Here is a 20,000-nt window from a genome sequence, read left to right as displayed (position 1 = left end):
CAGGAAAACGGAGAAAGTTCGCATGAAGTTATCTAAGTGTATGATGCAGTGTTCGCAATACTTCCGTGTCAACTCGAGTGATGCGGTGCTGTATGGCTTGCCCTGTATTTCTCCTGTAATGTTCACTGTTGTAATCAGTGAACAAAGGAACAAACGCTGGCTCATTGAGTAGTATCAACCAACCTCAGTCAGGACGCAGCTCTTTACAACCTCTAATTTCATTAGAAGCATTTAGGACGCAGCTCTGTTGTGTTTCACGTCATGGTCCATTGTTTCTTCCATTCCCTGAGAATAATTCGACTTGACGCCCTATTGATTAGACTAAATGCGACGTTTATCCAAGGGCAGCTAAAGGTTTTTTCGCATATACCTGCGGCGATTAATCGAGTTAATGCGGCGTGCACTGCGATTGGCAGATACATTTACTTGCAATACTATGTCTCGCAAACGAGTAAAATGACCGAGGGAGGCTTTGGAAGAGGAGGAAAAAGAAGCTTCCCAAGCCTTCCTCGGTCATTTTACTCGATTGCGTGACAAAGTACGGTAGGTCGACTACCAGCAGTCCGGGAAAAGCAAGAATCGGGCTGGGAAGCTGAGCTACACGGCAGATTGAATGCATCCATTGTACTTTTTCAGTGTCCGTTATGAAAAGTGTGCCACGGTTCAGACGGGTCAAAAGATGCTAGCTCAATCCAGAAGTCAACATTTCAAAGCAGACATCACAAACCCTAACAGGTTTGTGCAAGTCGTATTTCATAATAGGAATCTGTTTCGCTGAACATTTTGCACACAGGAGACGACCACAGTGACGGCTGAAAGATAAGAAATCAAGATAGGCAGATTGATCAGTGCCAAAAAAAGAAAAACAACAACACCAAAGTAGAGGTCCTCAACCAGAGCTCAGTCGGTAGAGCAACGGTGATCTAATCCGGAGGTCGTGGGTTCGATTCCCAGCCGGGTCAGAGATTTTTCTCTGTCCTTGGGTGTTGCATAAGAAGCTCCTGATGCTGTGGATTAGTGAAGGCTCTTCATCTATCACATGCACACAGTAGCGATGGCCTCACTTGAGTTCTTTCCATATATCAAGTGCTAACGTTCTTCATAAAACCTCAAAGTTGGCTATTTCACGTTGTTTTGCAGACGACGTCAAAGAAATGAGCAGGGCGTGCAAAGCTATTGTTTTTGCTCACTAGTTGTGACGTTCTCGTTACCATCGCCGTTGTCGTTGCTTAAGGTCCCCAATATCACTACTTACAACAGGGAAAAGTAATCGTGCTGCAGCACGCATTTCACTACAATTTCTTTGACGTACTCAACAAAAAAAAGTGAAAGGACCAAGTTTAAGGGGCTGTTTACATGATACCGGGGCAAGTTCACTCCAGTCTCTGGACTAGAGCGAGAATTTCATTTCCGAATTAAATCCCGCAACACATCATGTAAACGAAGAACAACCTATCGTTTCGGAAGGACTTGACCTATCGGTAGGCTGGAACGGGTAGCGCTATCCTTGCGTAATCAATGGCGCGTGTATCTTCATTTCAATACGATGTGAAATCACACAGGCATCATGTAAACACGATACGAGATCAAGCTGTCAACCGGTATGGAACTCGCGCCGGGGTGAGTTCTCTCTTGTAAACAGCCCGTAAGGCTTTGACGACAACGTGAGCATAAAGCAATGAACCATTTATTTTCTACCTTTACTTTAAAACCGTTCACAGACCAATCCCGTTATATGATACTTCGACCGTTTTGCACAACGTGCAAAATTCCTATGACAACGCCAAGTTACATTTTGGAGTGAAGTTTTCGTCGATGTCGCTTAACTAAACTCTCTAATATCTCGAACGGATGGGACGTGTTCTATTTCATATCGAGGATTCTGTTTATAGCCTTCTGACGGAAGCTATATCGGCTAGGTGGCCATATTTTAGATAAAATAACAATTATGGCAGGTTGAATCCAGCTCTGATGAAATTCAACTCTAACCTAAGGTATCCTTTCTGTTAAGTTTCGGATGTCTTTTTATCTGTGCACGATCCCGCAGGCTACAAGCTCCGCTTCGAACCAAGATGTCTCTCAAATAATACAAATACGCCAACCATTCACAAGCACGGTGCCTTGCGCATAAATAAAAAATAGGGCTTCTAAAGGAGGCAGCTTTGAGGTTTTAATGCCACAATACAAGAAAGGAAAGGAAAGGGACTTTACTTAAGTGTCTAGTCGATTTAGCGCTGGAGCACTAATTGGGGACACTGTAAACTGAAATTAACAATCAACGCAAATCAAGTCAAATGCTGATTTTTGAAGAGAGGGGAAACCGGAGTACCCGGAGAAAACCTCTCGGTGCAGAATAGAGAACCAACAAACTCAACCCACATATGACGCCGAGTCGAGGAATCGCACCCAGGCCACATTGGTGGGAGACCCTGGGAACGAGGTTGCAAAGATAGCGGCCAACGACGAGGAGGAGGAGGTCAAGATTCTTGATGAAGAGCCAGAAACCTTGAACGGCGAGTATGAAGCAAGGCCACGTCTGACGAACACTTTTAGTCCCCTTTATCATTATCGCTGTCTTTGGAGAGCGTTTAAAATGTCTGTAAATTGATCCGGGCTCATTCTCATCATCTCCTAAATGCCACACGATCTCTTTCTCAAATGAAGGGCTATCCTTCATTGTCAGTTTTGCTCTAAATGAAGTATAATCCTCCATTTAGATTACTATGTCCCAGGACTTGTGGTGGCAAATAAAAAGAAAAAGGTAAAAGCAGCCCCTGGACAGGATTTGAACCCGGAGCACCCACTTTGATGGAACTGTTTTCAGCCACTTAACCACGGAAGATCAATTGGCTAGAAGATGAGCCGATGATTTACCAAAACTAATTAGTATATATATAAAATCATTCCTGCATAATGGTTAAGTCTGAAGATTAATTTTAAAACGGTTAGCTTTATCTTGCAGTTTGGTGACCGACATTTTTCAATGTGTAAGCTTGCTTCTTAGAGGGTGTTAATACACGTTTACAGCAGCACTTTTGGAAGAAAAAATTATTGACATTAATAAAAAATGACATGCTCACAGTTAATGATGTGTTAGTCTAGTGGTTAAGTGGTGGGGTTCTTAATCACACGTTCCCAGGTTCGAGTCCTGCGAGTCGAGACATAAGCCTTCGGCTTTTAAAAGAAATATGTTCATTTCCCATGATCCCTATCAAGCTTTCAGTGTCCAAAATGAACGATAATACTTCACTTGGAATAATCCTTCAATTAAGAGAGAAACTTGGTTGCCTAAATGCGGATGTAGCTTGCAGTAAACATACCCTTTTCTACACGTTCTCTTAATCATTCCTTGGTTTTGACTCGTTTGAATCGGTCATTTTCGTCCTCGTACAGCTCCAGTAGCACAGACGCAACGAGGGGATCTCGTTACAGTGTTAACGCCAACTTGAAATTACATCAGTTTCGTCAAGTATTGTCGGATAGTGTTTTGCCACTACCTCGACATTTACATCGAACAACGTAGCATGTTGGATCCAACTTTGTTCGATAGTTTGGCCATAACTTAAACATAACTGCTACTGAAGTTAAGCTAGCGATAAAGCATGATTTTCTCTCATTTAAGAACTCAAGCAAACCAAGCTGACGAGTTAACAAATTGCAGATTGACACAAATTCGGCCTCGGTTGTGTTTTAAAAGCACTAATTTGTGTAAAGTTATAAGCTTCGTGGTTTCTTTTTAGGCATCCTCGCCACTTTGTCTTTCCTCTCTTAAATAACCATGTAGTTTCTTAAGTCCTTTTGTATCGTGGCAAATAAGCTTAAAACTCGAAACTTAACAACAGCAGCTACGCTTACCAGTGATGTTTTCTTGTTGTGACAGAGAATTTTGTACCACATTCGTGGCAAACGGGTCCGTCGATCCACTGAGGTTCAGCGCTAAGCATATCTGAAAAATAATCGCACCATCTTGAGGATAAACTGGAAAACAAAACTGTAACTTGTAAGTAGAACATTTCCGATCCGATCCAGACTGTACATTACTTAAGTAAACAGATAAAATTCGGAGTACAGTAGTAGGGAAATCTCTAACCCCAGTTTATTTTCTTTGTGAACAAAAGAACTTGAATTGGACTGGGAAATTTCAGTCATTTTAGCCTTATTTTTTGCAGTCTTATCAATATTAGGAAAAGAGCCTAATAACAATTAAGACTGGGAAAAAAGTGAGGTTTTTTTAACTAAAATTTTTTTATGTTAAAATGGTTGACATGCATTAGAACATTATAACGCTAAGATGAATGAAAAATTAAGGCTAAAAAAATAAGTCGTGATTTACTCTAAATGACTGAAATTTGCTAGTCAAATTATTTGGTTCACTGAAAATTGAAATGGGAGTAGAGCTTTCCCTATTACTAACTGGTCACTTCAAATGGTTTCCTTTTTAGGCGAAAAAACTTGTACATGCTTCCAGAATCTGGTAAAAAAAAACCTCCACCGAAAACTGGGTATCTTACCAAGCAAGGTAAATAGAAGCTTCTTCGTGGGTACTTGTGCGTTGAATATAGACACTGCATGTTTATTGATGGTGTTCAGGCTCCCACCTGCTTTGAGAAGCTCTCGGCACAATCTGGCCGCACCATTCGTGTACGCGAGAAAGAGAGCTAAGGACAAGACAAAAGGGTCATAAACAACAAAACAAGAGCAAAGAGATTTCAACTCGAGCAATCTTCTAAAGGGTGTTGTTAGCTAAGTGTTTGATCTTTGACGTGTATTTAGGTGATTGTATCAAGTTGGTAGAATTAAAATAAAATAAAATCCTCCAAAAGGAAATAACAATGATAAAGACCACAAATGCAGAGTGAACACTTTGAAAAATGAATGCTGCTTGGTGCCGTAATTTTGTTCTCTTCAATTCACTTTCAGCTATATGATACAACCCAAATGATAGCCCTATGACATAATCAAAGGGCGTCCGAGAACCTGGGGGGAGGATGATGCAATCAGTGTCTAAATATGTCGGCCAGCATACCAATTGCACTGCCTTTCACCCTCCGGCATTACTCCACCATCCCGTCTGTCCAATACACCTTACTTCAAAATGGCCGCCATTTTGTTATTCTTTTGTTTCCGGCCCTTATGCCGTGGCTTTCAAAGGTAAAATTCAAAAAACTATTTAACCTTGAACGAGGCCAAAAGGGCCAATTTGCAATGAAACAAAAGAATACTAAAATGGCGGCCATTTTGGAATAAGATGTATTACTGATACGAGATTGGTACTAAAGCGCTGTGTAGAGTCCCCAGATAGCTTCAAAACTAAATTTGACTGAGTTCACAATGATTTATGTCCAAAAAAATTAATACCACGTCACAAATAATTTCTGGTAGAATTTCCTTGGTGTAGATATGTCACATATCCAATCAACTCACCGGTATTCTCGTCTGCATCCAATGCATTGAGTGGATATTCAGGCATGGATTGGCGAAATAAATCAAATATGGCCACAGCATTGTCCTTGGCATATTGTGACAGAATGTGGAGTGGATTCTGGCCTCTTTAGAAGCAAAAAAGGCATAATAGCAATAAGAATTGAAAACCTGAAAGCTATTTACTCCTTCAAAGTTTAAATTTGCATCTGTAAGCCTTGGCTTTACATGACGAATACACCACCAGAGATATCTTCTGATAAAATTCCAACAATCCATTTGGTTCTGTACTTACCGCGCATTGAAGGCCTCTGCATTTATAGATGATTCCGTAAGTAGAACACGGACGGCTTCCACGTGACCACACTGGACTGCCACGTGCAAAGCTGCAAAGGGAGAAAGGAGCAGAACAAAAATCTTACATGACAGACCAAGTGACAAAAGACAACAAAAAGCTAGGGACTTCCCGACATGGCCACATTGGGCAACCTACGTAGGAGCAGATGTATATCTTCTTCTTTGATTTTCTTATTTCACTTCATTATGACCCATTGCACGAATTACCTACTGCCTTTCCATTTAGCTGGTGGATAACACCGGCTGTTCCGACTTTTAACAGCTTAGGGCAGGTTTAAAGGAAAAATCACCAATTTTCAAGAAATACATATATATTGTACAAAATGGTCCGAAGTTTCAAAATTGACTTCAAAAAGTAAAAGAACTTGTTGAACTTCGTTAAATCTCCAATTTTAGCCTTAGATAACTAAAGAGCCAGTTATTAGCCATGAACACTTTTCTTGGGTGGCAAAGGCGCTAATTATCGGGTACATTCTTTGTAAAATTTCGACTTTTCTCAGTATCATTGCTAAGAGATTATCTCGTATATCAGAGTCTCTTTCGATCTTCCTATAGATAAGTCAGGAAGAGGAAAGAAGATTCTGCTCGCGGCCTGCAAGTTTCCTATTGAGCATGCGTTAAAAATTTAAATGCATTCGGTGTCAGTCACGCGTGACCAGTAGCCACAAAACCACAAAACAAAAACAATGTGCAACGCACTCCCAATATTCAGTACTTTATTCTCGGCTGACTGGTTAGAAAACGAAAGCCTTGTGCCAATGAAGAAAAAAGTGTAAACAAAGGAATGAGTAGCACAGGGTCATTGTATACCGTTATTTCCTTTTTCGTCTGCAGCGTCGGGTTCTACTCCATTTTCCAGCAGTATGCTTATAATGGAGGCTGAATTGTTGGCAGAGGCCATGTGCAGTGCGGTTTGACGATGTTTGTTCACATCATTGACTCTGCTACCCGCTAAAAGCTGTTGAGAAAAGTCACAAACAGTTGATAAATTCTTTGTGCACTTCTCCTCTAAATTTCGACAGAGGGCTTTTGGAAGCAAGGGGTACTACGTTATTTGCTTCATTTTCCGCACGTCGTTGCTCAAGACCGAGTTCACGGTCGATAGTAAAGACAGAATTGATGCAATATACAATATTTGCCCTAGATTTGTGATCTGCACAGTTCTCAGTTTTCAGAACAATTCCGAGCATATTCAAAACGAGCCTTACAAGTCCACTTTTGATGATTAATCTGCGCTACACAATGTCTTGTCTAACTTGCCAATGCAGACGTATTTGAATACGTCTGTGTGCGCACGCTGTCTTATCAACATTGAATACTTCTTCGGCATGTGACATGACCTACCAAATGCCTAACAAGAATCTCTGAGCCAGCGTTGACAGCCAAGTGCAGCGGCGTTCTGTTAGAGGAGTCCTGGATTCTAGAATTGACATTGGCTGACACACCGATAAGAAACAACACGGTCTCAACATCAACGTTGTGAATAGCTGAGTGCAGGAAATTACGACCCTTTGAATCAAACTGCAAATAAAACCAGCAATTTAGAAAATTTGTTAAAAAAAGAACTGCACAGTTTGCTGTCCGAGAAAATTAACTTGGACTTGAAATTGTTTTCGCTTTACTAAGTTTGCTTGATTAGCCCTTTGACTCCCAGGAGTGGTCGGTACGTAAATTCTCCTCACAATTTCAATGATGTGTCAGTCAGACAGGTATCGAGAATAAAGTATATTATCAGTTTAAAAGGTGTGATGTTGATAAAAACCCAAATTCTCATGACTACCCAACAAAGAACTCTATGGCACTAGTTCGGAGAATGAACGTTTCGATCGCGAGAATGAAAGGGTTAAGATCCGGATCGTGTCGTACCTCATTGAACGGGCTCCAGGATTGGCCAAAAAAACAATAGAACGAAGAAATATAACAATAGATTTGGCACAGGAAACAATAGGAAGTACGACACTATACAGGAAATGAAATATAGTGTTCAGCAAGAGGTACGACCTTACCCTAATATCCGTGAAGGATTTCAAACGAGACGCAAAACAAGAGTCAAAGGTTCTTTTGTCCAAAGATTTTTTTCTCGCATAAGAAGTCGACTGAATGTATTTTTTTCAGATTGGTTAATGATGTAAATGCAATCGTTTCTAATCGGTCTACATTCTAACTTGCCGAAAATCTTTTCACAGATTCCAAACATTTTTCAGTCACCTGTTCAGCAGCGCCTGGTTCACGTGACAAGATCGCTGCTGCAGCCTCGTGATCACGTGTCCTCAAGGCAACCGCGAATGGCGTCTGTCCTGAGCGGTCCGTCACATTCATATTTAGTTCCGGGTGACTGAGCAAGAGCCTGATGACGATGGGATGTTTGCTGGTAATGGCGATATGTATTGGACTGCGACTCTCTGAATCCTGCATGACGAGATTTGGAACAATAATAAGACAAAATACTTGCTAATCACTGTTCTTAGTTGCGCAAAAACAAACCTTGCAGTTTACGTTCACTTTATGTTCCACCAAAGTTTGCACCACGTTGTCCAAACCAGCTTCACAGGCTAAATGAAGAGGGGTCATTCCATCCCAAGCCTCTACACCTCCCTCGCCGTCAGGACCAGGCCGTCTGGGACTAGAAAAAATGAATTGAAAAAAAAAAAAAGAGTCTGAGCTGCTTATAAGGCTGCTTGTCTGTTGAGCGTACATACTACGCTCAACTCAAGCTAAGCGTTTTAAAACACTTTTTTTTTTAATTCACGCTAGGCGCACTGAGCAGAGGGGTTGCCAGTAGTCTAGAGAGTGTCAGTAAGAAAAGATCTCAGAAGCGATGGGTAAACGTCCTCATGTATTCATGCATGTAATGCTATCAATAGAGCGTTTTCACTCACGTGACCAGCAGCCATATTGGATTACTGAAACAAAAGAAGTTATTTGCATAAAAATAGAGTCCAATTCCCGGAGGATTAGTTTGGTACACCATCATGGCCGCCAATCCTTTGCTTTGGAACACCAACATGGCCGCCGTGACGTCACGTGAAAACACTCTGTTTTCAGTCAAGTGATCAGTAACCTTGTTTTTTCCACCGAGACAAAAGAAAATGTTTGCATGATAATAGAGCTCAATTCCCTGAGGATTAGTTGGGGACACCAACATGGCCACCCTTCCATTGTCACGTGAAAACACTCTATAATGTTGAAGCTCAAAATCATAAAAACCAAAAGACTGAAGCAAACCCAACCTTCAGTGCCAGAGAATCAGTCGGCCACGAAGCGGCAGAACATTAAACGGAACGAGGTTTGACTGCAGGCAGAAAAATCTTTAGATTCGTACACTTATTCGAGCCGATCAGGAGGTGGATACTAAGGGAGGCCAAGACAAACTTTTAACTGGGTTAATATGGTAGAAGCTTCCAAATTTCTCTACGGTGGTCACTGTACCATATCAACCCAGCTGAAAACCATTTCCGTTTCATTTCCCCACCGACACAGCACCACAGTCGCTTTAGAAACTAAATCCCTTTGTCCAATACAAACTTTCGTTTGATTGAATCGCATGACCATGCTCAGATTCGACGGAAAAAGGAAAGTTGAATTTAAAGTTGCTTTGAAATTAGCTTTGTTACTTTTCTTTTGTTTTGTGTATTTAACTGCGAATACTTCTAATAGAGCCTACGAGTCGGAGTAAATCAAGAAGCTGCATTTGGACTCAAAAAGTCTAGAGAAGAGATAACAACTCTCACCAGCGTGTCCACTTGTCAGCACACCGTAATAAGACAGTCAGAGTTCATTCGGAGGACATGACAGAACAAACTCAGTAAAAATTCATACGAGCAGACTCGGACCGTTACCTGCTGATGTCACAACGACTGCGAATCAGAAAACACGCTGGTGGTTCATCACGCTCCTGGATGGCACGATGGAGAAGGGATTGGGTACATCCATTAGGACCCACATTCCATGCATCGGTGTCGCAGCCATATTTAACCTGCATGACAGTACAAAAACGCCATTATACGCATGTGCAGAGGAAAATACGGTGTTGCCTTGAGAGAGTTAGGGTTGCGTACATCTTGTGAAAAACACCGATGAAAAAACAGGTCATAGAAATCACCTCTCCTTGTAGATTGGGACTGAATTGCCAAGGATGGTGGGTTTTGGGGGGGGGGGCCACTAAAAAAAAATTGGCTTGAAAGGGGGGGCCAGCCGAAAAAAAATGAAGGAAAAGGGGGGTTGGACGAAAAAATTAGATTAAAAATAGGATAAGAGATTTTACAAATTGAGGAAAAAATTGACCTCTTATTTATAACAAGTATACTAAAACATTTCCAGGATATTCAAGAAAACTTCTCAACAGCTTTTTGTATATTTTATAATAACAGTGAACGTACCATAATAACAGTCTTGAATGGTAACAACTTTCTTTTCATTCATAAAAATGTTGTTGTCAAGTGCATATTAAACAAAGACCAATAATTTGAGTCCTGTAATTGGAACTGACCTCTTTACCAAGGCTTTCTCTGAGAAATTTAATAGGAGGGGCATGAAACTACTACAAGGTGTCCAATTCATCATTTTAGACGTTCTCTTTGATCTCGTCGTCGCTATCTTCCTCTTCTTCTTCCTCCTGTTCTTCTTCGTTGTCTTCCCCTTCTTCCTCTTCTTCGGCGTCGTTTTCTTCTTCATCTTTGTTCGTGTCTCCGACGTTTGAGCTATAATCTTCAGGATGCCGGAAACAATACATCCTGTTTCTTACTTCTGGCTTAAGGTTGGTAATGAGCCTGCTTCCTGCCGCCTTGCTGAAGTAGTTTGATTGCAGTAGGTGAGCGATGAATGCTGCATCCCGTGTTAGCAACACTGCTGCTACATCTTCAACGTTTATGCATGCTTCCGGGATTGTCAGGGAGGGAAGATAAAGAAGACAACTGGGAAGTTCTTTTGCAAGGAGATTTGCAACGCAGATATGATACACGCGTCGGACGTTGTTTTCAAACCGTTTGCGTTTTCTGCTCTTTGATTTCCTACGGTTTTCTTTTAATTTTCTTTTTTTTGACGCATAGTTTCCTGTGAGGCCCTTGAAGATCTGGTCGAAGGTCTCCTTCTTTTTTTCGAGGTTTTCTAATTCCCCTGAAACATTTAGCAGCTTTGCTTCAATCCTAGCGATGTGCTCCACATTGAAGTCATGGTGGAATTTCTTGTCATGCTTCAGGGTAATGCCATTCGCCTGGAAGAGCATGGAGTCATGATCACTGAGAATTTTTAACAGCCCTTTCAGTTTCTCAACAGCCTCTTTGTGTTCTTTTATAACGTAGTTCAGTCTCCGTCCATCACTTGGTCTTAACTGGTACTCTGGTTGTAGCAGTTCTCCTAACCTCTCCGAGCAACCATCTGCCCTTTGAAAAGCGGCCTCCTCTGACATCAAAAGATCAAACTGCCTGGATCGTTCAGCAGTGAATCGCTTTTTAAAGGATTCGTCGCTTTCACCATCCTTTCGCATCTTGGTGTGAGATTTGGAGACAAATTCATTGTGCAACCAAAGTTTGTGGTTGACTATCTCCAGCATCTTGAGGTCATGGAGTTCAAAAAAAAGAAGAGACTGGAGGAAAGGGCAAGGGAAAGTAGGGAGGCAAGAGAAAAGTCCTATGAAGATTATCATTGGGTTAATTTGTGTGAAGATGCCACCAAGCTAAAAAAGCTCCGTGTTCCAGAATTGAACAAATACTTAAAACATCATGGGCTATTAAAACAGCATCAGAAGAGCAACAAGAATGACAAAGTGAAGACAATTATAGGACACTTTTTGCGAATGAATACTCTCAGAACTGGACAAGCCGAAGTGGGAGGCAGGACTATGATGAATCAGGTCAACTAAACAGCAGTGATGAAAGCAATGAGGGAGAGGAAACTGATGATGACTACAAGAGTGATGCCCCTGACTCTGAAGACGACTCAAATGATGTCGTTCTTGCTTTTATCGCCTCAGATGAGGAATACGCAGACGAGCGGCCAGCTACAACACGCTCAGGACGAGCTGTAACAAGAAGAGCAGAAATTGACTTTTCATTCTTTTGAGTGATTTGTTAAAAGCAGCTTTCTAGCTTTCAGGTTTCTTTCAATAAATTATGTGAAATGTAACAAAACGAAATTTTAATGCTGCAGTAACTTTTAACACCATATGTATTTTTTATTCAAGGGGGGGGGGCCTTCCAAAAAATTACTCTGATGAGGGGGAGGGGGGGCAGGAGAAAAAAATCGGAAATTGGAGGGGGGGGGGTCATACAATTTTCAAATTACACTCCTCCAAATTCCACCAGCCCCCCCTACCCCATAAAAAATGTACGGGCCCTAGGAACGAATGAGTATATAAGGCGATTCTGGCAGCTGCTATAGGCCCATGTATGATATCGGAGCACAACAACTTAGCCAGACCAAATTGGCTGAGGGTCGATTTTGATGAAGGAGAAAAGAGGATAGACTACGGAGAAAAACCCTCGAGTCAAACTGAGATCACTAAACTGAAACTCAGTACACATACGATCGCAGAGCGAAAGCCGGCGCGGATGACGGTCATTATCGCCCTGAGGTGTACAGCACGAAATATGTAGAGACGTTCATCCATCCAGATTTTTACCTTGTCTTAAATGACATAACTTCGGCGAACAAACGAGAACAGATGTGTTTCTTTAGCAAAGCGGTTCTTCAGATGCTATGAATGTACACGCTCTGAACGCAAAAGCGCCGAAATCATTCTCAAAAGATTCCTTCTTAATTAATTAAGCCTAATAAGAACACAGCAAACTAGAGAAATAACAATTATTAAAGAAAAGAAAAAAACTGGGGGGACTTGATCAGTTTTTAGTCAATAAACGCATCATGTTAACTAACACCGGAAAAATCCGATTACTCATTTGCAGGAGTCCAACGCTTCGACCTCCGATAAATCGGACGGTCGGAATCGGGTCGTAGGATCGACTCCTGCAAGGCAGCACTCGGATTTTTCCGAGTATCCCCAAGTCACCATTGAAATAATGCTACCTCTTCATTTAGGCTGTTATTATTAATACAAGTTCACTCACGGCCACGTAACATTAAAAGGCCAAGTTAGTGCGACTTTCCAACGACCTTGAAAAATAAACGTAAAAACAGAACGTAAACAAAAATGCAAAACATTTAATTGGCTTATCGAACAAAAACGAACGAGCTCGAGTTTTCATTGGTTTTGCATCTCTTCATGGAGCTTTCTGGAAAGAGATCAACATTTCGCATTGACGTCATTTGAAACGCAGAAGTGTGATTGGGCAATCGAACTGTTTACTGCCCATATTAGGAGTTTCCTTGGAGGGAATACGGAGAAGTTTTGTTTTAATCTTGCCAAACATTTGTCCGTGAAACAAACGGCGAACACTTTTTCAAAGTCATACGAAAGTCGCTCTACTGAGCACACGACTGTATTCCGTGATAACGAGAAAAAAACAAACACTAAGAGGCTTACCAAAGTAGCTGCGATGTCTTGTTGTCCGCTCTTAAGAGCCACCCACAGTGGACAGTTGTTTTTCTCGTCACAGTTGTTTAAATCCGCTCCCTTCTGACAAAGAGCGTCCACAACTGGCTGCAGATGACACTGGATTGCTAACTGCAGGGGAGTTTTGTTGTCTTTGGTCCTAAAGAGCAAACAAAAAGAAAGGGACACAACAATATATCTATACAATTATATAACACTAGCTTTTCAATCCATATGATACACTTCGTGAAAGAGAACTGCGGTGACCCGCAGGCAGCCATGGAGACTAAGCCCCAATGCTCCTAACTGGCGTCGAAGATTACTCGAGTTAGGGTCAATGTTGGGGTGCCATTACTCTGAATTAAACAAAAATCGAGTGAGCTGCGCCCATAAACCAAGTTTAGGGAACAAGGGTGCTGAGGACGAAAAAGAAAATACAACAACTTGAATATCAAACGATCATGCAACTTACAAATCCTTATTTTTTTAAGACTACCTTGCCGAGTTCATTATAAAATGGGGAGTTATGAAAACAATTCCTCAACTTTGTCGGATAACATGTTTCCCGTTCATATTCACCATTCTTTGCGCGAGAAATCCCACACGAGAATAACACTGAGCCAAACCTAGTATAGTTCATACGAGTCCCCAGTAGATTTGTAGTGGAAGAGCGCGTCTGACCCACTAATTTGAAGGCCATTAAGTTCACCAAGGTTTTTTTCCGACTATTACACGAATCACTAGTCAAAAACCCAACAGTTAAAACCGACATACTTGTTGTTGATATCGGCTCCGTGATCCAGCAGAAACAAAGCACTGGCACTGTCTCCTCTTCTCACCGCTTTGTGTAATAATGTGAGACCGTTTGTTGCGGTCTGTAGTTCTACATTGGCTCCTGCTTCAATAAGCCTACGAGCAACAGACATCTGCCCCGTACATAAAGCCAGCTCCAAGGGAGTCTGATCTTCACTATCTGACAGGTTAAAGTCTGGTACAATAGGAAGACGACCGCCTCGCCCAAGACTACCTGAGACGTATTCAGTGCAAAAGGACTAAGAACTATTAGTACATCTCCGCAGAATAGAGTACATAAATAATAATAATAATAATAATAATAATAATAATAATAATAATAATAATAATAATTATTATTATTATTATTATTTATGGCGCCATAAATCAACGGGGAAAAAACGAGGGTCCGTAACTTACAGAACGGACCTAGAAAACGAGGTTAGTAAGATATTTATTATATCTCTGAGGTTAATCCGGCGCGCGGGCAAGGAAACTAGTCCAAGTCAAGCGGAAGGTTCAACTGCCACAAAGATTGCCGCGTCAAAATCCGAAAAACTAAATCTTCTTGGCTGTTTGAAATAGTTGCTTGCAAGATTCAAACAGTTTTACAAGTTTATGTAACAGAAACGACATGAAAAACTTGCTAGAGAATGTTTTATCGAAATTTTAAATTTATTGTAGAATACGGCACGCTATTAAATTTACCCAATCACAGCGCGCGTACAAACTGAGAGATACAATAAAATGGGATTACTAGAAAGAAATGGAAAACATTGATTTCTTTTACGTAAAAAAAAAACCCAAACTAGCGACGACAAAGTAAGCTCACACCCAAACCCGGTTAGATTAATGTTCACTTTATGGAAGGTGACTGTATCATCTCGGTTGAAACTATCATGTTGCTGGTGCGAGGGCAAGATTAATGACACGAGAATATTAATTTTCAGTTCCTTGGCGGTGGAGATTTCTAATTCGTGTTCAAAGGACATTTATTTTATCAAAAGTCTCTTGTCTCGACCAAAGGCAATTTTCAAAAATTTCGACTATTCTGACGAATTGCCTGTGTACTGTTGCTTGTATTGCGAGGCTCAGACAAATGACAAGTGATGCAAATCCGAGCTAGAAATGACTGATGACATGGCCAGAAACAAACAAAAAAAGAAGCCAAAAGAGTGACCTACCTTGAAAATCTATAAAACAATTTACGACATCTTCGTGTTTATCAGTGACAGCAATATGTAATGGTGTTCTTCCATAACATTCCGTTATCACAGCCGTAACGTAAGGGTCTTTATACAACTGGTTGTCATCGATCAGTTTATTGATCGTGTCCTCTGTTGGTGTCTCTACAGCGTCTGTTTCAGAAATCTCCAGTGGACTAGGAGGTGAAGGGTCTGGTAATGAGCTGGACTCTGATAGGATAGCATGTGGAATTAAAACAAATTTCAAAAGACTTTCTCACGTGTATCATCATCGTCTAAAAAACGAAATATCTCCCACTTAAACGTATACTATGATAAAAAAATCAAATCTTTTTTTCCTTTGGATTTCAAAACTATGTTATCTAAACACCAAGAGGCCCAAGTTTTAAGCCTTAATTTCAAAAAGACACTTGTTTATTTCAACTGGAATTTTCCTATTTAATAGTCTAACTTTAAGTTCTTTTAAGTTCTAAGCTGGATCGAGGAGAAAATGACATCAAAGTCTCACTAGTTTAAGAATGCAACGCGTGTGTACGCGACTGAATTAATATACAGCACAGGAGTTTTGGGCTTTCAGATTAGCCAGTATCAAAAATACCATAATGCTCTTTGTCTGTCCCTCCAAAAGTTTGCATAAGCATTGGTTTCCAGTTTCTCTTGGGACCATCGTAAGTCCCAAGAGAAAAAAAAACAATTCCTATGCAAAATTTTGGAGGGACAAACAAAGACTATTATGGTATGTTTGATACTGGCTAATTTTTAAACTCGTGCTCTGCATACATGTTTTCACTTTTCCCTAGATCCAACCCTCTGAGGTCCAATCGGTCAGTTTGGAACATGAGTAATGGCGGACCACCGTAAGGAAATTAGAAAGTTGACGTTTAGACTGTTAGCCCTTCGTTAAAGCTCTGACGAAGTCCTAATGCTCGAAACATCAGCTTTGAGACTTCTTTAAGGAGGTCAATTTACCACATCAACACAGTTGATAAACCCATTTCAGGGTGGGGGAGTCAGCGTAGCTTGGCGGTTATTAACCACACCTTCCACCTCTGAGTCCCGGGATCAACTAAAGGACGTATGCGGGCTGAGTTTCAGTCGATCTCAACCTGACTGCGAGGATTTTTCTCTGGGTACTCTGGTTTTCCTCCCTCATCAAAATCGAATCTCAATCAATTACAGCCGGCTGCGGGCAGATACCCTCGATACGGATGACCACTGGTATCCTTCACTTTCATTGAATTGAATGAATAAAGCTATTATATTATTTTTAAAATGCCTGTACTGAGTGGTACTCACCCATTGGTGTGTCCTCAAAAGGATTCCCTCCAAATGACAAAGCAGACGCTGCTGCCGACGCCGCTCTGATGTCCTCGAGGAATGGGTTGCTGTTATCCTCATCAAATGGATTCGCACTATGACCGAGGTCTTCCTCAAAAGAATTCATTTTACTCGTCGATACCCTTGATCTAGGCTCAGTTTTAGTTGAAGGTAATTTATGCGTCTTCTGCCTCTGCTCCAGTTCCTTGGCTTTTTCTGCTGCCTTTATTGCTTGCATTTCGTTAAACATGTCTATGGCCTTATGTCTCGCTTCTTTCTTTGCTGTTTCTCTGGCCTTAGCTCTTTCGACAGATTTCACCTTCATGCCTTCAGTTTCTGTTGTCTGTGCATTGGGATTTGCTCCACTGAAAACAACAACAGTATGGAGTAATTAATAATGCAACGAGAAACTAGTGCGTCAAGCCATTCTCAAAGAGATTCTCAGTGGAAGTGTTCATCGCAGTTATGAAGCAACTTGCGCAATATTGAAAGAAGCCTAGAAAAAATTCATGCTCAGTGAACGGGATTCGAACCCATCACCGCGCGATGGCGCTGCACTTGGTCTACCAACTGAGCTATCAAGCCAACGGGGATCTGGTCACTTGAGCGTATTCTATCCCCATACACTGTAATTAATAGGTGAATGTAAAGGTGAATGTTTGATAGACTCGCATATCTAGGGAAATTCTCGCCATCTGATTACCTTCCAAAACGAGGTATTGAAAGTGGAATTGGGACTTAAAAAACGAGGCTGACCGAATACACTGCACCGGAGCAACGCGTGGCCTTACATAGCAATGGAAGCGAAAATTGGAAACAACTATGTTCTCAAACCAAGTTTTTTCTGTTTACAATGCAAAAACCTGGCGGAAGTGAGAAAAGAGAATATTTTCCTTGTTTTTTTGGTTTTTTTTTTTGGCTGGCTCCTGACAGTGCTCCTGACAGTGCTTCTGACAGTGCTCCTGACAGTCCAGACAGCTTTGTGAAATAGCGTTTTTAAGAGCGCATTGAATTCTTTGATTGCACCTGAAGTCACGGCGGCCATGTTGGTGGAAAGAACAATTATATTATAGCGAAAAAGTCTTTTGGGAATTTGACTCTATTAGAGCGGTTTTCAATTGAGTGTCGAAAGTAATTAGATAATTACTTTGGTTTATGATTACTTCACTCAGTGATTGGTTCAAAGTTATCGCGCCATTTTTTCAACCAATCAGAAGTGAAACCAAAACCAATCGTGGCTCACGCGTGCACATTTCCCCGCGCTGTGTCGGCTAGGGGTAATTACTTCGAGCTTTGATTGGTTTGCTGGATTGTCTCAGTCCTTTTTGATTGGCCAAATTGAACACTCAATTGAAACTCGCTCTATTATGCAAAATTTGAGCTACATTTTCTATTGTTTTAGCACCAACATGACCGTCTTATCACGCGAGTGCAATCAAAAAATATTGCAACATTTGTCAAGAGGTCGATTAACTGGCTATGCTATGCTATTCAAGGAAAATTTCACCACATGACTCGTGAATTCCACCTTAAATTCCCCTCATCAGGTGGTGAATTTTCCTATAGAATATATGGAATTTCCGTATATTTTATAATGACTTTTAAAAAGCCATAAATTTTGGTGCCCGTTTGGAATTAAGGAACATGACAAAAAAACTCACTAATCCTGTACTTACTTATTAAGAAGTTCAGAGACAAGTTTGGCCAACCCTTTTCTAGCAGCAACATGAAGTGGCATTTCGCCATGTTTGTTGGTGTGGTTTGGCTGGGCTCCGTGTGATGCTAAAAACAAACCAGCTTCCTCCAGACCACTTGCAGCAGCCATATGCAGCAAGGAATCACCTTCAGTAAAAACCAAAAAGTCAGAACAACAACAACAACAAAAAAACTGCAACAATACACTGAAACTGCCGCTTCTTCAACTTTCTCATAATAAAATTTGATGACTTATTTGACAACTGCTACGTGATTGTCAGCATTTACGTTGAACTTCGCAATTTGAAGTCAATGTGGAAATACAAGTTCCGTACATCAGCCTTGGTGAGGTCACATAAAATGATTTTTTTGATAGCTGTGTGCAAGTGAAATCTCTGCATGTTACGTTAATTATCAGCATTTGAGAAAACAACAATACTCTCAGTCATCCGGGACAAGTAGATGTTATTCTTGGACAAACAACTTTCTCACACCACTTGCCCAAAGGGAAAGAACCAACTCAATCTATTTGAGAATCAAAGAGAAAAAAATACAGACTTTTTCTGGCTTTGTTGAAAGTAATTAATGAACTCAGACAAGAAAAGCAATCCCTTGAGCCATTTACACTTGTTTCTGATCACTGTGAGAAGTGCAATAAATGTTGTAAAGTAGCAATTTCTTTCCATACGCCATGAGAAAAAGTGAGTAAAAAGAGATCGAATATATACATACTATGTTCTAGTTCAGATTTTGGGCACAATAAAGTTAACATACATCAGCACAGAAGAATGTAAATGTGACTCCTTAAACTCTTTAAAATTCTTTGATGTCATGATAGCAAGGGTGAGACCCAACAGAAAAGCAGTGACAAGTAGAACCAGAAACCCATAAGGGTTGAAACGTGTAACGCACGTTCACAGCTTCCGAATATTCAGTGCTAAGTACCATATTTGGAAACCCTTCGCTCCAATTAATTTCCCGCGAGAATATTGGTGGTATTTCGCCACAGTGTTCTTGCGAACTGATTGGTTGAATGTTTCTCCCTTGTTGTTCCAAATATGGTACTTAGCAAATTGAATATTCGGAAGCTTGTTTCCCAGCACACAAGGGACTGTGACACGTTTCAACCCTTATGGGTTTCTGGTAGAACCTTATAGAACTATACCTTAAAAGTACTCTGTAACCAAAACAAATTACAGAAGGGTGGAGAATACTAATTTCTCTACTGTATTATATCAGTCATTATAGGTGCATGGGAATGTGTACAGCTGACCATTGTAAACACTAAAAAAACATCTTGCGAATCTGCCGTACCTACAACTTAAAATTACATGCATTACAGCACTTAAATGAAATACATGAGGGGTACATGTAACTGGGATACAGTAAAAGAGAGAACTGACCAGTGATATTGTTTACAGCATCAGGACTGGCCCCATGCTTCAACAGTCTTGCTGCCAAACTGTCTTCATCCATTGGATCAACAGCTGTGTCACATGACAGAGCTAACCACAATGCAACATGGCCTTCATTGGTGCGCAGTTCAAAATTTAGTCTAAAAACAATGGCAATGTCTCTTTAAAAATCAATTTAAAACACAGCTGTACCATCATGATGGTAAATATTACATGAAGTTATTTTTTATTAAAAAACTAAATTGACCAGTTTTGAATTTAGCCAAGACCACTGGATAATAATGCAAAGTGTGCATGGTGTAGTGGATA

The 20,000-nt window shown here is 40.8% G+C and overlaps 1 protein-coding gene across 1 annotated transcript in view; it reads right to left on the bottom strand.

The window, feature by feature from the left end:
• Positions 1 to 20,000, bottom strand: part of LOC138045650 (rabankyrin-5-like) — a 38,449-nt gene that overhangs the window by 935 nt on the left and 17,514 nt on the right. The window contains exons 10-25 of the mRNA XM_068892222.1: positions 19,680 to 19,831; positions 18,258 to 18,423; positions 16,561 to 16,946; positions 15,244 to 15,474; positions 14,042 to 14,294; positions 13,259 to 13,427; positions 9,618 to 9,754; positions 8,263 to 8,401; positions 7,987 to 8,187; positions 7,123 to 7,299; positions 6,589 to 6,736; positions 5,717 to 5,807; positions 5,425 to 5,549; positions 4,512 to 4,658; positions 3,856 to 3,946; positions 1 to 812 (exon numbers count right to left, since the gene is read on the bottom strand). The exon at positions 1 to 812 is cut by the window's left edge and continues 935 nt beyond it. Coding sequence (XP_068748323.1) covers positions 683 to 812; positions 3,856 to 3,946; positions 4,512 to 4,658; positions 5,425 to 5,549; positions 5,717 to 5,807; positions 6,589 to 6,736; positions 7,123 to 7,299; positions 7,987 to 8,187; positions 8,263 to 8,401; positions 9,618 to 9,754; positions 13,259 to 13,427; positions 14,042 to 14,294; positions 15,244 to 15,474; positions 16,561 to 16,946; positions 18,258 to 18,423; positions 19,680 to 19,831 — 2,743 coding nt within the window. The 3' untranslated portion in view covers positions 1 to 682. The remainder of the gene's footprint in view (positions 813 to 3,855; positions 3,947 to 4,511; positions 4,659 to 5,424; positions 5,550 to 5,716; positions 5,808 to 6,588; positions 6,737 to 7,122; positions 7,300 to 7,986; positions 8,188 to 8,262; positions 8,402 to 9,617; positions 9,755 to 13,258; positions 13,428 to 14,041; positions 14,295 to 15,243; positions 15,475 to 16,560; positions 16,947 to 18,257; positions 18,424 to 19,679; positions 19,832 to 20,000) is intronic.

This window comes from Montipora capricornis, chromosome 4 (genome assembly GCF_036669925.1).
Source record: "Montipora capricornis isolate CH-2021 chromosome 4, ASM3666992v2, whole genome shotgun sequence".
NCBI classification, from domain to species: domain Eukaryota; kingdom Metazoa; phylum Cnidaria; class Anthozoa; order Scleractinia; family Acroporidae; genus Montipora; species Montipora capricornis.
The sequence above is the reverse complement of the archived record's forward strand: the minus strand, read 5'-3'. Positions and strand labels throughout refer to the sequence as shown.